This window comes from Mustela lutreola, chromosome 7 (genome assembly GCF_030435805.1).
Source record: "Mustela lutreola isolate mMusLut2 chromosome 7, mMusLut2.pri, whole genome shotgun sequence".
NCBI lineage: Eukaryota > Metazoa > Chordata > Mammalia > Carnivora > Mustelidae > Mustela > Mustela lutreola.
The window spans coordinates 34,042,230-34,055,062 of NC_081296.1; the positions used below are offsets into that span (position 1 = coordinate 34,042,230).

At 41.6% G+C, this 12,833-nt stretch overlaps 1 protein-coding gene across 1 annotated transcript; it reads right to left on the reverse strand.

Annotated features, from left to right (window-relative positions):
- Positions 1–7,758: 7,758 nt before the first annotated feature.
- Positions 7,759–9,440, reverse strand: LOC131835737 (tubulin beta chain). Its single transcript, XM_059180265.1, has one exon. The coding sequence runs from the start codon at positions 9,270–9,272 to the stop codon at positions 7,938–7,940; it is 1,335 nt and encodes a 444-aa protein (XP_059036248.1). The 5' UTR covers positions 9,273–9,440; the 3' UTR covers positions 7,759–7,937.
- Between the last annotated feature and the right edge of the window lie 3,393 nt (positions 9,441–12,833).

A 12,833-nucleotide genomic window follows, 5' to 3' on the forward strand; every position in this document is an offset into this window, starting at 1 on the left:
AATCTAGTTTAAATTAATACAAACTTAGCTTCAATAGCATACAAACCTCTGCTCTTATAGAGTTTTGTTTCCTCCCATCAGGTAATCACAAATTACATCTCTTTATATTTCTTGCCCATTACCATAGATTTATAATTATTCTCTTATGGATTTTTTTATTTTATGTAATTTATTAATTTCTAGATTTTGAGATATAATTGACAAATAAAAATTTAAAATATATTGGAGGATATAATGTGATAAAATTTTTTAAAGATTTATTTGTCAGAGAGAGAGAGTGCACAAGCAGGGGAAGTAGAAGGCGGAAGGAGAATCAGCAAGGTATCCAATGTAGGACTCTCTCCCAGAACCCTGGGATCATGAACTGACCTGAAGGAAGATGCTTAACTGACTGAGACACCCAGGTGTCCCTACAGTGTGATAGTTTGATATATACATACATTGTGAAATGACTACTATAATCAACCTGGTTAATATATCCATCACTTAAAATACTTATCTTTTTTTCTAATAAGCATATTTAAGATTTACTCTTCTAAAGCATGCATTTTTTAAACAATCAAGTAGGAAGTAAAAGAAGGAGTTACAAACCAAAATACAAAATTATAGGGACACACACACACACACACACACACACATTTTTTATTTATTTGAATGTCTTTATTATCTAACGTCTTTTTTTTTAAGTTTCAAAGATAGAGTTTAGTAGTCCATCAGTTGCATTTAATACCCAATGCTCATTACATCAAGTGCCCTTCTTAATGCCCATCACCCAGTTACACCATCCTTACACCGACCTTCCCTCCAACAACTCTGTTTTGTTTCCTATAGTTAAAGAGTCTTTTATGGTTTATCTTACTCTCTGATTTTGTCTTATTTTATTTTTCCCTCATTTTCTCTATGATCTTCTGTTTTGTTTCTTAAATTCCACATATGAGTGAAATTATCTGATATTTGTCTTTCTCTGACTGTCTTATTTTGCTTAGCATAATACCCTTGAGTTTCATCCAGATCATTTCATTTTTTTTGATGGCTAAGTTTTATATATCACATATATATAGCACATTATATATATCTCATATCTTCTTTAATGATTTATCTGTCAATGGACACATGTGGGCTCTTTCCATAATTTGGCTATTGTGATCATCTGATGTCCTTTCATTACAGCCTGATGAACTCCCTTTTAGCATTTCTTGTAAAGCAGGTCCACTAATGGTAAAATTACTCAGCTGCTGTTCATCTGAAAGTGTCTCCTTTTCTCCTTATTTTTCAAGAGTAATTTGTCCAGATATAGAATTTTTGGTGGACAGTTTCCTTCTTTCCTTTCGTTTTCTTTTCTTTCTTTCTTTTTTCTTTCTTTCCTTTATTTTAGTTTCCTTCTTTAAGCATTTAAAAAATGCCATCCCATTACATTCTTGCCTCTATAGTTCTGATGGGGAATCAGTTGATACTCTTTTTTTAAAAATTTCTTTTCAGCGTAACAGTATTCATTGTTTTTGCACCACACCCAGTGCTCCATGCAATCCATGCCCTCTCTAATACCCACCACCTGGTTCCCCCAACCTCCCACCTCCTGCCCCTTCAAAACCCTCAGATTGTTTTTCAGAGTCCATCGTCTCTCATGGTTCACCTCCCCTTCCAATTTCCCTCAACTCCTTTCTCCTCTCCATCTCCCCTTGTCCTCCATGTTATTTGTTATGCTCCACAAATAAGTGAAATCATATGATAATTGACTCTCTCTGCTTGACTTATTTCACTCAGCATAATCTCTTCCAGTCCCGTCCATCTTGCTACAAAAATTGGGTACTCGTCCTTTCTGATGGAGGCATAATACTCCATAGTGTATATGGACCACATCTTCCTTATCCATTCGTCCATTGAAGGGCATCTTGGTTCTTTCCACAGTTTGACGGCCGTGGCCATTGCTGCTATACACATTGGGGTACAGATGGCCCTTTTTTTCACGCATCTGTATCTTTGGGGTAAATACCCAGTAGTGCAATTGCAGGGTCATAGGGAAGCTCTATTTTTAATTTCTTAAGGAATCTCCACACTGTTTTCCAAAGTGGTTGCACCAACTTGCATTCCCACCAACAGTGGAAGAGGGTTCCCCTTTCTCCACATCCTCTCCAACACATGTTGTTTCCTGTTTGGTAATTTTGGCCATTCTAACTAGTGTAAAATGATATCTCAATGAGGTTTTCATTTGAATCTCCCTGAGGGCTAGTGTTGATGAACATTTTTTCATGTGTCTGATAGCCATTTGTATGTCTTCATTGGAGAAGTGTCTGTTCATATTTTCTGCCCATTGTTTTTTATATGACTGTCTGTTTTGTGTTCGTTGAGTTTGAGGAGTTCTTGATAGATCCTGGATATCAACCTTTTGTCTGTAGTGTCATTTGCAAATATCATCTCCCATTCCGTGGGTTGCCTCTTTGTTTTGTTGACTATTTCCTTTGCTGTGCAGAAGCTTTTGATTTTGATGAAGTCCCAAAAGTTTATTTTCGCTTTTGTTTCCTTTGCCTTTGGAGACAAATCTTGAAAGAAGTTGCTGTGGCTGATATCGAAGAGGTTACTGCCTATGTTCTCCTCTAGGATTCTGATGGATTCCTGTCTCATGTTGAGGTCTTTTATCCATTTTGAGTTTATCTTTGTGTACGGTGTAAGAGAATGGTGGAGTTTCATTCTTCTACATATAGCTGTCCAGTTATTGAAGAGACCATTTATTGAAGAGACTGTCTTTTTCCCACTGTATATTTTTTCCTGTTTTGTCGAAGATTATTTGACCATAGAGTTGAGGGTCCATATCTGGGCTCTCTGCTCTGTTCCACTGGTCTATGCATCTGTTTTTATGCCAGTACCATGCTGTCTTGGTGATCACAGCTTTGTAGTAAAGCTTGAAATCAGGTAACGTGATGCCCCCCGTTTTATTTTTGTTTTTCAACATTTCCTTAGCGATTCGGGGTCTCTTCTGATTCCATACAAATTTTTGGATTATTTGCTCCAGCTCTTTGAAGAATACCAGTGGAATTTTGATCGGAATAGCTTTAAAAGTATAGATTGCTCTAGGCAGTATAGACATCTTAACAATGTTTATTCTTCTGATCCAAGAGCATGGAATGGTCTTCCATCTTTCTGTGTCTTCTTCAATTTCTTTCATGAGAGTTCTGTAGTTCCTCAAGTACAGATCCTTTGCCTCTTTGGTTAGGTTTATTCCCAGGTATCTTATGGTTCTTGGTGCTATAGTAAATGGAATCGATTCTCTGATTTCCCTTTCTGTATTTTCATTATTAGTGTATAAGAAAGCCACTGATTTCTGCACATTGACTTTGTATCCTGCCACGTTGCTGAATTGCTGTAGGAGTTCTAGTATTTTGGGGGTGGAGTATTTTGGGTTTTCCATATAAAGAATCATGTCATCTGCGAAGAGAGAGAGTTTGACTTCTTCATTGCCAATTTGGATACCTTTTATTTCTCTTTGTTGTCTGATTGCTATTGCTAGGACTTCTAATACTATGTTGAACAAGAGTGGTGAGAATGGGCATCCTTGTCTTGTTCCTGATCTCAGCGGGAAGGCTGCAAGCTTTTTCCCATTGAGGATGATATTTTCTGTGGGTCTTTCATAGATAGATTTTATGAAGTTCAGGAATGTCCCCTCTATCCCTATACTTTGAAGTGTTTTAATGAGGAACGGATGCTGGATTTTGTCAAATGCTTTTTCTGCATGCATTGAGAGGACCATGTTCTCTCTTCTCATATTAATTTGTTGTATCACATTGATTGATTTGCGAATGTTGAACCATCCTTGTAGCCCAGGGATGAATCCCACCTGGTCATGGTGGATAATCTTTTTAATGTGCTGTTGGATCCTGTTGGCTAGGATCTTGTTGAGAATCTTAGCATCCATATTCATCAGTGATATTGGTCTAAAACTCTCCTTTTTGGTAGGGTCTTTGCCTGGTTTGTGGATCAGGGTAATGCTGGCTTCATAGAAAGAGTCTGGAAGTTTTCCTTCTGCTTCAATTTATTGAAACAGCTTCAGGAGAATAGGTGTTATTTCTTCTTTGAACATTTGGTAGAAATCCCCAGGGAATCCTTCAGGTCCTGGGCTCTTGTTTTGAGGGAGGTTTTTGATCACTGCTTCAATCTTGTTACTAGAAATCGGTCTATTCAGGTTGTCAGTTTCTTTCTGGTTCAATTTGGTGAGTTTACAGTTTTCCAAGAATGCATCCATTTCATCTAGGTTGCTTGGCTTATTGGCATATAACTGTTGATAATAACTTCTGATGATTGTTTCTACTTCCTTGGTGTTAGTTGTGATCTCTCCCTTTTCATTCATAATTTTATGAATTTGGGCTTCTCTCTTTTCTTTTGGATTAGTGTGGCCAATGGTTTATTGATATTATTGACTCTTTCAAAAAACCAGCTTCTAGTTTCATTGATACGTTCTACTGCATCTCTGGTTTCTACCTCATTGATCTCTGCTCTGATCTTGATTATTTCCCTTCTTATGTGTGGAGTTGGTTTAATTTGTTGTTGATTCTCCAGTTTTTTAAGGTGTAGAGACAGCTGGTGTATTCTGGATTTTTCCATTTTTTTGAGGGAGGCTTGGATGGCTATGTATTTCCCCCTTAGGACTGCCTTTGCTGTATCCCACAGGTTTTGAACTGAAGTGTCTTCATTCTCATTGGTTTCATGAATTGTTTCAGTTCTTCTTTGATCTCCTGGTTGATCCAAGCATTCTTAAGCAAGGTGGTCCTTAGCTTCCAGGTGTCTGAGTTCCTTCCGAACTTTTCCTTGTGCTTGAGCTCCAGTTTCAAAGCATTGTGATCTGAGGATATGCAGGGAATCATCTCAGTCTTTTGGTATCGGTTGAGTCCTGATTTGTGACCCATAATGTGGTCTATTCTAGAGAAGGTTCCATGTGCCCTTGAGAAGAATGAGTATTCTGTTGTTTTAGGGTGGAATGTTCTGTATATATCTATGAGGTCCATCTGGTCCAATGTGTCACTCAATGCTCTTGTTGCTTTAAGGATTTTCTGCTTCAATGGTCTATTTCTGAGAGAGGTTAGTTATGGTCTTCTACTATTAATGTATTCATATCAATATCACTCTTTATCTTGATTAACAGTTTTCTTATGTAATTGGCTGCTCCCATATTGGGGACATAGATATTCACAATTGTTAGATAATCTTGGTGGATAGTCCCTTTCAGAGTGATGTAGTGTCCTTCTGTATCTCTGACTACAGTCTTTAGTTTAAAATCTAATTTATCTGATATGAGAATCGCTACCCCAGCCTTCTTTTGAGGCCCATTGGCATGAAAGATGTTTCTCCATCCCTTCACTTTCAGTCTGGGTGTATCTTTAGGTTCAAAATGGGTCTCTCATAGACAACATATGGATGGGTCCAGTCGTTTGATCCAATCTGCAACCCTGTGTCATTTTATGGGCGCTTTTAGGCCATTCATATTCAGAGTGATTATTGATAGATACGTTTTTATTGACATCGTGTTACCTTTGAAGTCTTTCTTTCTGTAGATTATCTCTATATTTCTGTTCAATGCTATTCTTGGGATTTTTCCTCTTTTATAGAACCCCAGGCTGGGCCTTTGCGCACCTCTCTCAGGGGAGGGCTTGGGTCACACGTGCGCATCTCAGACTCTGTTATAATGGTGCAGGTCTAAGAGTGCTGGGTTGGGCCTTCTCACACCTCTCTCAGGGGAGGGTGAGCGCCATGCGCAGAAGACAGTCTCTTTAAGACAGTGGGAAAATTGTGCTGGGAAAATTGGACATCTATGAATAGAAGAATGAATCTCAATCATTCTCTTACATCATACACAAAGATAAACTTGAAATGGATAAAAGACCTCAACATGAGGCAGGAATCTATCAAAACCTAGAGGAGAACATAGGCAGTAACCTCCTTGACATCAGCCAGAGCAACTTCTTTCAAGACATGTCTCCAAAGGTAAAAGAAAACAAAAGTGAATATGAACTTTTGGGTCTTTATTGACATCAAAAGCTTCTTCAGAGCAAAGGAAACAATCAACAAAATAGAGAGACAACCCACGGAATGGAAGAAGATATTCACAAATGACACTACAGGCAAAGGGTTGATATCCAAGATCTATAAAGAACTCCTCAAACTCAACACCCAAAAAACAGGTATGTCAAAAAATGGGCAGAAGACATGAACAGGCACTTCTCCAAAGAAGACATACAAATGGCTATCAGACACATGAATAAATGTACATCATCATTAGCCACCACAGAAATTAAAATCAATATCACATTAGGATGCCACCTTACACCAGTTAGAATGACCAAAATTAACAGGACAAGGAACAATAAGTGTTGGAGAGATTGTGGAGAAAGGGGAACCCTCTTACACTGTTAGTGGGAATGTACATTCGTGCAGCCACCTTGGAAAGCAGTGTGGAGATTCCTTAAGAAATTAAAAATAGAGCTACTCTATGACCCTGAAAGTGCACTATTGGGTATTTACCCCAAAGATACAGATGTAGTGAAAAGTGTAGTGAACAGTAATAGCCACAATACCAAACTATGAAAAGAGCCAAGATGTCCTTCAATGGATGAATGGATAAAGAAGATATGGTCCATATACACAATAAAATATTACACCTCCATCCGAAAGGATGAATACCCAACTACTGCACCAACATGGATGGGACTGGAGGATATTATGTTGAGTGAAATAATTCAAGCAGAGATAGTCAATTATTATATGGTTTCACTCATGTGGAGCATAAGGAATAACACACAGGAGATTAGGAGAAGGAAAGGAAGTTGGGGGAAAGTGAATTGGGGGAAATTGGAGGAGGAAAAGAACCATGAGAGACTGTGGACTCAGAGACAAACTGAGGGTTTTGGAAGGGAGGGTATTGGAGGGATGCGTGAGCCTGGTGGTGGGTATAAAGGAGGGCACGTACTGCATGGAGCACTGTGTGTGGTGCATAAACAATGCATCTCAAACACTGAAAAAATAAAATAAAATTTAAAAATGAAATACAATTCAATTGCAAGCAGCCTGTGCTTGCAGAGGGGCACCAGCAGCTCCTGGATCCTCTCTGAGTACTTCTTTAGGGCCCTTTCCCTGCCACTACCACTCTGCAAGTTTTTGCCTGGTCCCTGGTACAGGATGCTTTTGTGCTCTGGTGTTATCACTTTCCAGGCACCAGCTTATGAGGCTTTCTCTCTATTCTGTTTGTCTTCTGATATCTCCCCTTCTCTTTTTTTAAGAGAAAAGTAAATGAAAAAACAAACTAAAAAACAAACAATCTGATTACAAAAGAAAAAATATACAGCCTGATCCCATTTCCACCAGAACTGCCAGACTCTTTGAAGCAGTGTATGATCAGTAGATTTGTTGCATTTGCTGCCTGTGCTGGTCTTCTGAGGAAGAGGCCTACTTGCTGGCTCATAGTCCTGCTCCAGTATATATGCACTTTCCAGGCACTGGGGGATGGGGTTTGGTATAAGCAGCTCCCACCTCTACTGCAGGCTGTTGTGTTGTTCTCTGTATTTTGATCATGTTGGTCTGGAGGGACAATGGTGTCATCTCACTCTTGTCCCTGGACAGAGGCTCCCGCCACCCCTCTCAACTATTCAGAGAGCCCTCCCAGAAAAGCAAGGGCTGCCAGCACATCTGGCCCCACAGCTCTCTTGCATCTTACCTTTGGCACATGGCTGGGATTCAAAACTCCAAATCTTTTTTTTTTTTTTTTTTTTTCAACAAACAACAAGTATTTATTGAGCGCCTATTATGTGTCAGGCACTGTGTTCTAGGACCACCCCCCTCCAAAAAAGGAAAAAAGAGACAGAGGCAGAAAATGTAATTCTGAGGGAGAGGACAGGGGCAGCTGAGGAAGAAGGCTGAGGGAATGGAGAATCCTGAGGTGATGGTGCTCTGCCTTAGGCCTCCTCTTCAGCCTCCTCACCGAAATCCTCCTCCTCTTCTGCGGTGGCATCCTGGTACTGCTGGTACTCGGAGACAAGGTCATTCATGTTGCTCTCAGCTTCAGTGAATTCCATCTCGTCCATGCCCTCACCTGTGTACCAGTGGAGGAAGGCCTTGCGCCGGAACATGGCCGTGAACTGCTCTGAGATGCGCTTGAAGAGCTCCTGGATGGCTGTGCTATTTCCAATGAAGGTGACTGCCATCTTGAGGCCACGAGGTGGGATATCGCAGACTGCTGTCTTGACGTTGTTGGGGATCCACTCCACAAAGTAGCTGCTATTCTTATTCTGCACATTGAGCATCTGCTCATCTACCTCCTTCATGGACATCCGCCCACGGAAGACAGCAGCCACAGTGAGGTAACGGCCATGGCGGGGGTCACAGGCAGCCATCATGTTCTTGGCATCAAAGACCTGCTGGGTGAGTTCAGGCACAGTGAGGGCCCGATACTGCTGGCTTCCACGGCTGGTCAGAGGTGCAAAGCCAGGCATGAAGAAGTGGAGCCGTGGGAAGGGCACCATGTTGACGGCTAGCTTCCGGAGGTCAGCATTGAGTTGACCAGGGAAGCGGAGGCAGGTGGTGACACCACTCATGGTGGCTGAGACGAGGTGGTTCAGGTCTCCATAGGTTGGCGTGGTCAGCTTGAGAGTGCGGAAGCAGATGTCATAAAGGGCCTCATTGTCAATGCAGTAGGTCTCATCTGTGTTCTCTACCAACTGATGGACGGAGAGGGTGGCATTGTAGGGCTCGACCACAGTGTCAGACACTTTGGGTGAGGGTACCACACTGAAGGTGTTCATGATGCGGTCAGGATACTCTTCTCGGATCTTGCTGATGAGCAAGGTGCCCATTCCAGAGCCTGTTCCCCCACCCAGTGAGTGGGTCAGCTGGAAGCCCTGTAGGCAGTCACAGCTCTCCGCCTCCTTCCTCACCACATCCAGGACTGAGTCAACCAGCTCAGCACCCTCTGTGTAGTGGCCTTTGGCCCAGTTGTTGCCTGCCCCAGACTGACCAAAAACAAAGTTGTCTGGTCTGAATATCTGCCCAAAAGGACCTGAGCGAACAGAGTCCATGGTCCCGGGTTCTAGATCCACCAAGATAGCACGAGGAACATATTTGCCACCTGTAGCTTCATTGTAGTACACGGAGATGCGATCCAGCTGCAGGTCGCTGTCACCGTGGTAGGTTCCAGTGGGGTCGATGCCGTGTTCATCACTGATTACCTCCCAGAACTTGGCACCGATCTGGTTGCCACACTGACCGGCCTGGATGTGCACGATTTCCCTCATTGTTAAAATTTATTTTAATTTTTTTTGCTCGCCTCAAGGTGTGTACGGGGCAAGAAATTATATGGTATATATATATTTTTTTCTATACTGCTAGTCTCAGGCTGGAAGGATGGGACGTGTCCCGGAGGCTGGAGCAGCAAGGTCCGAACGCAGCCGCAGGAAGGTTCTGAGAGCTCAAAACTCCAAATCTTAAAGGACCAGTTACCTCGTGGATTCACTCACTTCTCTGGAGTAGAGGCTCCCCGACATGCTATGTCTAGTGTACTTTGTCCCAGAAAAACAATCCCATACCTGCACAGTGTACAGAATGTATGTTGTAGGACTGTAAAAAGCATCGAATAGGTTAGCCACCCTCTGTCCCCTGCCAATAGAAGGCCGTTTGCTGGTACCTATAGGGTCTTTTGTCCTTGGCGAGGCAATAGATCCTCCACCAAATGTATTCCAGGAGGGGGTATGTTTTCTCCCAGTGCAACCCAGGAGAACCCTACACCACTTTGTGCACTAGCAACAGCTCTGCTCCAGCAAAAGTCATGTACTTCCAAAACCAAAGTTTGAGATCCATACATACTGTTTGCAAAAAACCTGTGATACTTTCTCTTTACTCACCAGTTGTTGGTACTGAGAGGGCTCTCTTATGGTGTGGATCCAAGGCCATACTCTCAACCATTCCTTCTCTCCCTTTATTCTCCCAGTGGAAGGGACTCCCTCCTCTCTGCACCATGACAGTTTTTCTCCCCACCAAATCACGTCCACATATTTTGCTCCTGTCACATTGTCTCCCTCCAATAGTGGAAATCCTTCCAATCCTCAGATGGATTTCCTGGGTATTCTGAGTGATCTAACCTCAATAGAGCTGTGTTTGATGGATAAGGAAAATCCAGGGTCCCCCTACTTCTCCACTGTTTTAACTCCTCTCTCCTACATAGAGTTTTACATGCTGTTGCCCATAAATGTTGTCTTAGATTTGGCTGTCTGAAAAATGTATTTTCATGTGCCTGGGAAGCTTCAAAATGGAAAATAACTTTGACCATTATCAATAAATGTAAAATCCAGCTTCACTTTGGGCCAACTGTTGGTACATACTATTAGTTCTGAGGAATTTTTGTAAACTAGCTATTATATCTTAAATGAAATTAATCTTCTTCAAATTTTCCATTTTCTTTGTAGACTTCTTGTTTTTTTTTTTTTTTTTTGTACTTATTTTTAAAAGCAACCACTAAAATCCAAGTAGCCTCAGAGCTGAGCACCAGGGATCCACCGTCGCCCATGCTCCCAGTCCCCACCTAAGATACAATCTCAGTCATCTTGCATCACCAGCATTTTCTGCATGTAGATGGCAAAGTCTGGGTACAACTCCTCCTGGGAGAAGCAAAGATCTGGGGCTTTACTCCAAAGTTTTGGAAGAAATTCAGTGAGGGGGCCTTCAGATGTCAGAAGATGAAGAACTACTTCCATGTCTCAAGAAAATACACCAGTATAACCTAACAAGTGTAAGATATGTGAAGTTTCTTGAGACCTGGTCCTGTTATGTCAACATCATCCATAAAGCAGTCATGATGGACTTGAGTTTTAAACAATGATGGGTTGACTCTTTTGGTAAAGTTCTTTTTACAAGCATACCTCGTAGATAATCACAGGTTCAGTTCCAGTCCATAGCAACAAAGCAAATTTTGTAATAAAATAAGTCAAATTAATATTTTGATTTCCCAGTGGATATAATAGTCATGTTTACACTATACTGTATCTATTAAGCTTCCAATAGCAAGTGTTAGGTGTCTAAAAACAGCAATATACACATGTCAATTATAAAAGACTTTATTGCTAAAAAATGTTGACCATCATCTGAGCTTCATAATCTTTTATCATAATCTTTTGCTGGTGGAGGGTCCTGCCTTGATGTTGATGGCTACTGACTAATCAGGATGGTAGTCACTGAAGGTGTGGGGAGCAGTGGCAATTTCTTCAAATAAGATAAACTGATGGGTTAATTTGGCTGACTTATACCACAGGCTGACTTTTCTCTTTGGCCAGTCTACCTTTCCCCTCTTTCCACTGGGCAGTCTGCAGGTCTAACTCCATCTTGGAGGCTGCTTCTCAAAGAAACCAACTGGTGACAGTTATAGTTTATTCTTCTTCAAATTTATTTTATTTTTTAAAAAGATTTTATTTTAGAGCAAGAGAGAGAGAGAGAGAGAGTGAGCTTGCGCAGGATTTGGGGGAGGGGCAGAGGGAGAAGAAGGACAAGCAGAATCCCTGCTGAGCTGGGAGCCCAATGCAGGCCTCCATCACAATACCCTGAGATTAAGATTCAAGCCGGTCACTTAACTGACTGATCCACCCAGGCACCCCTTTTTCTCCAATTTTTTTAAAAAGATTTTATTTATTTATTTGACAGAGAGAGATCACAAGTAGGCAGAGAGGCAGGCAGAGAGAGAGAGAGGAGGAAGCAGGCTCTCTGCTGAGCAGAGAGCCCGACGTGGGACTCGATCCCAGAACCCTGAGATCATGACCTGAGCTGAAGGCAGCGGCTTAACCCACTGAGCCACCCAGGCGCCCCTTTTTCTCCAATTTAAACTTGCTAATATTTCCTTGGTAACTCTTAAAATAATTAAAATAGGTCAAATATAGATATGGTGTAAAGTCGGAGAGTACAGATTTCTAAATTTTTACTGAGGAGACAAAATGTTGGGAAACCACTGAGTTAGAGCATAATTTCACTTTTGTAACAGACCAAAGTACATTTCTGTGAAGAAAGTAGTATATTCTCTCTCCCATAATAGTGCAGAGATCAGAGGGTGATTCAGGGTGGAGGAGTGGCTCCACACCCTAAGGTTGTTCACAATATAGGTTCCTTAAATTTGCTCTGCCATTGCCTTTGGTGGTGCCCTTGTTTCCAAGTTCAAATGGAAATGGAGTTCTGGTTGGCGAAACTGTCCACCTTCCAGCCCATAGGAGGAAGGAAGAGAAGCAGAGGGCAAGGAACTTTCTTACATGGTTATACCTAGTTGCAAGGAGGCTGAAAATTTAGTTAAGGTATTTAGAGTTCCAGGTTTTTGAAATACTGATGTATTTACAAGTACTCACTTTGTTTTTTTTTTTAATTAATTAATTTATTTTCAGCGTAACAGTATTGTTTTTGCACCACACCCAGTGCTCCATGCAATCCGTGCCCTCTATAATACCACCACCTGGTTCCCCCAACCTCCCACCCCCACCCCTTCAAGACCCTCAGATTGTTTTTCAGAGTCCATAGTCTCTCATGGTTCACCTCCCCTTCCAATTTCCCCCAACTCCCTTCTCCTCTCTAACTCCCCCTGTCTTCCATGCTATTTGTTATGCTCCACAAACCATATAATTGACTCTCTCTGCTTGACTTATTTCACTCAGCATAATCTCTTCCAGTCTCGTCCATGTTGCTACAAAAGTTGGGTACTCGTCCTTTCTGATGGAGGCATAATACTCCATAGTGTATATGGACCACATCTTCCTTATCCATTTGTCTGTTGAAGGGCATCTTGGTTCTTTCCACAGTTTGGTGACCATGGCCATTGCTGCTATCAA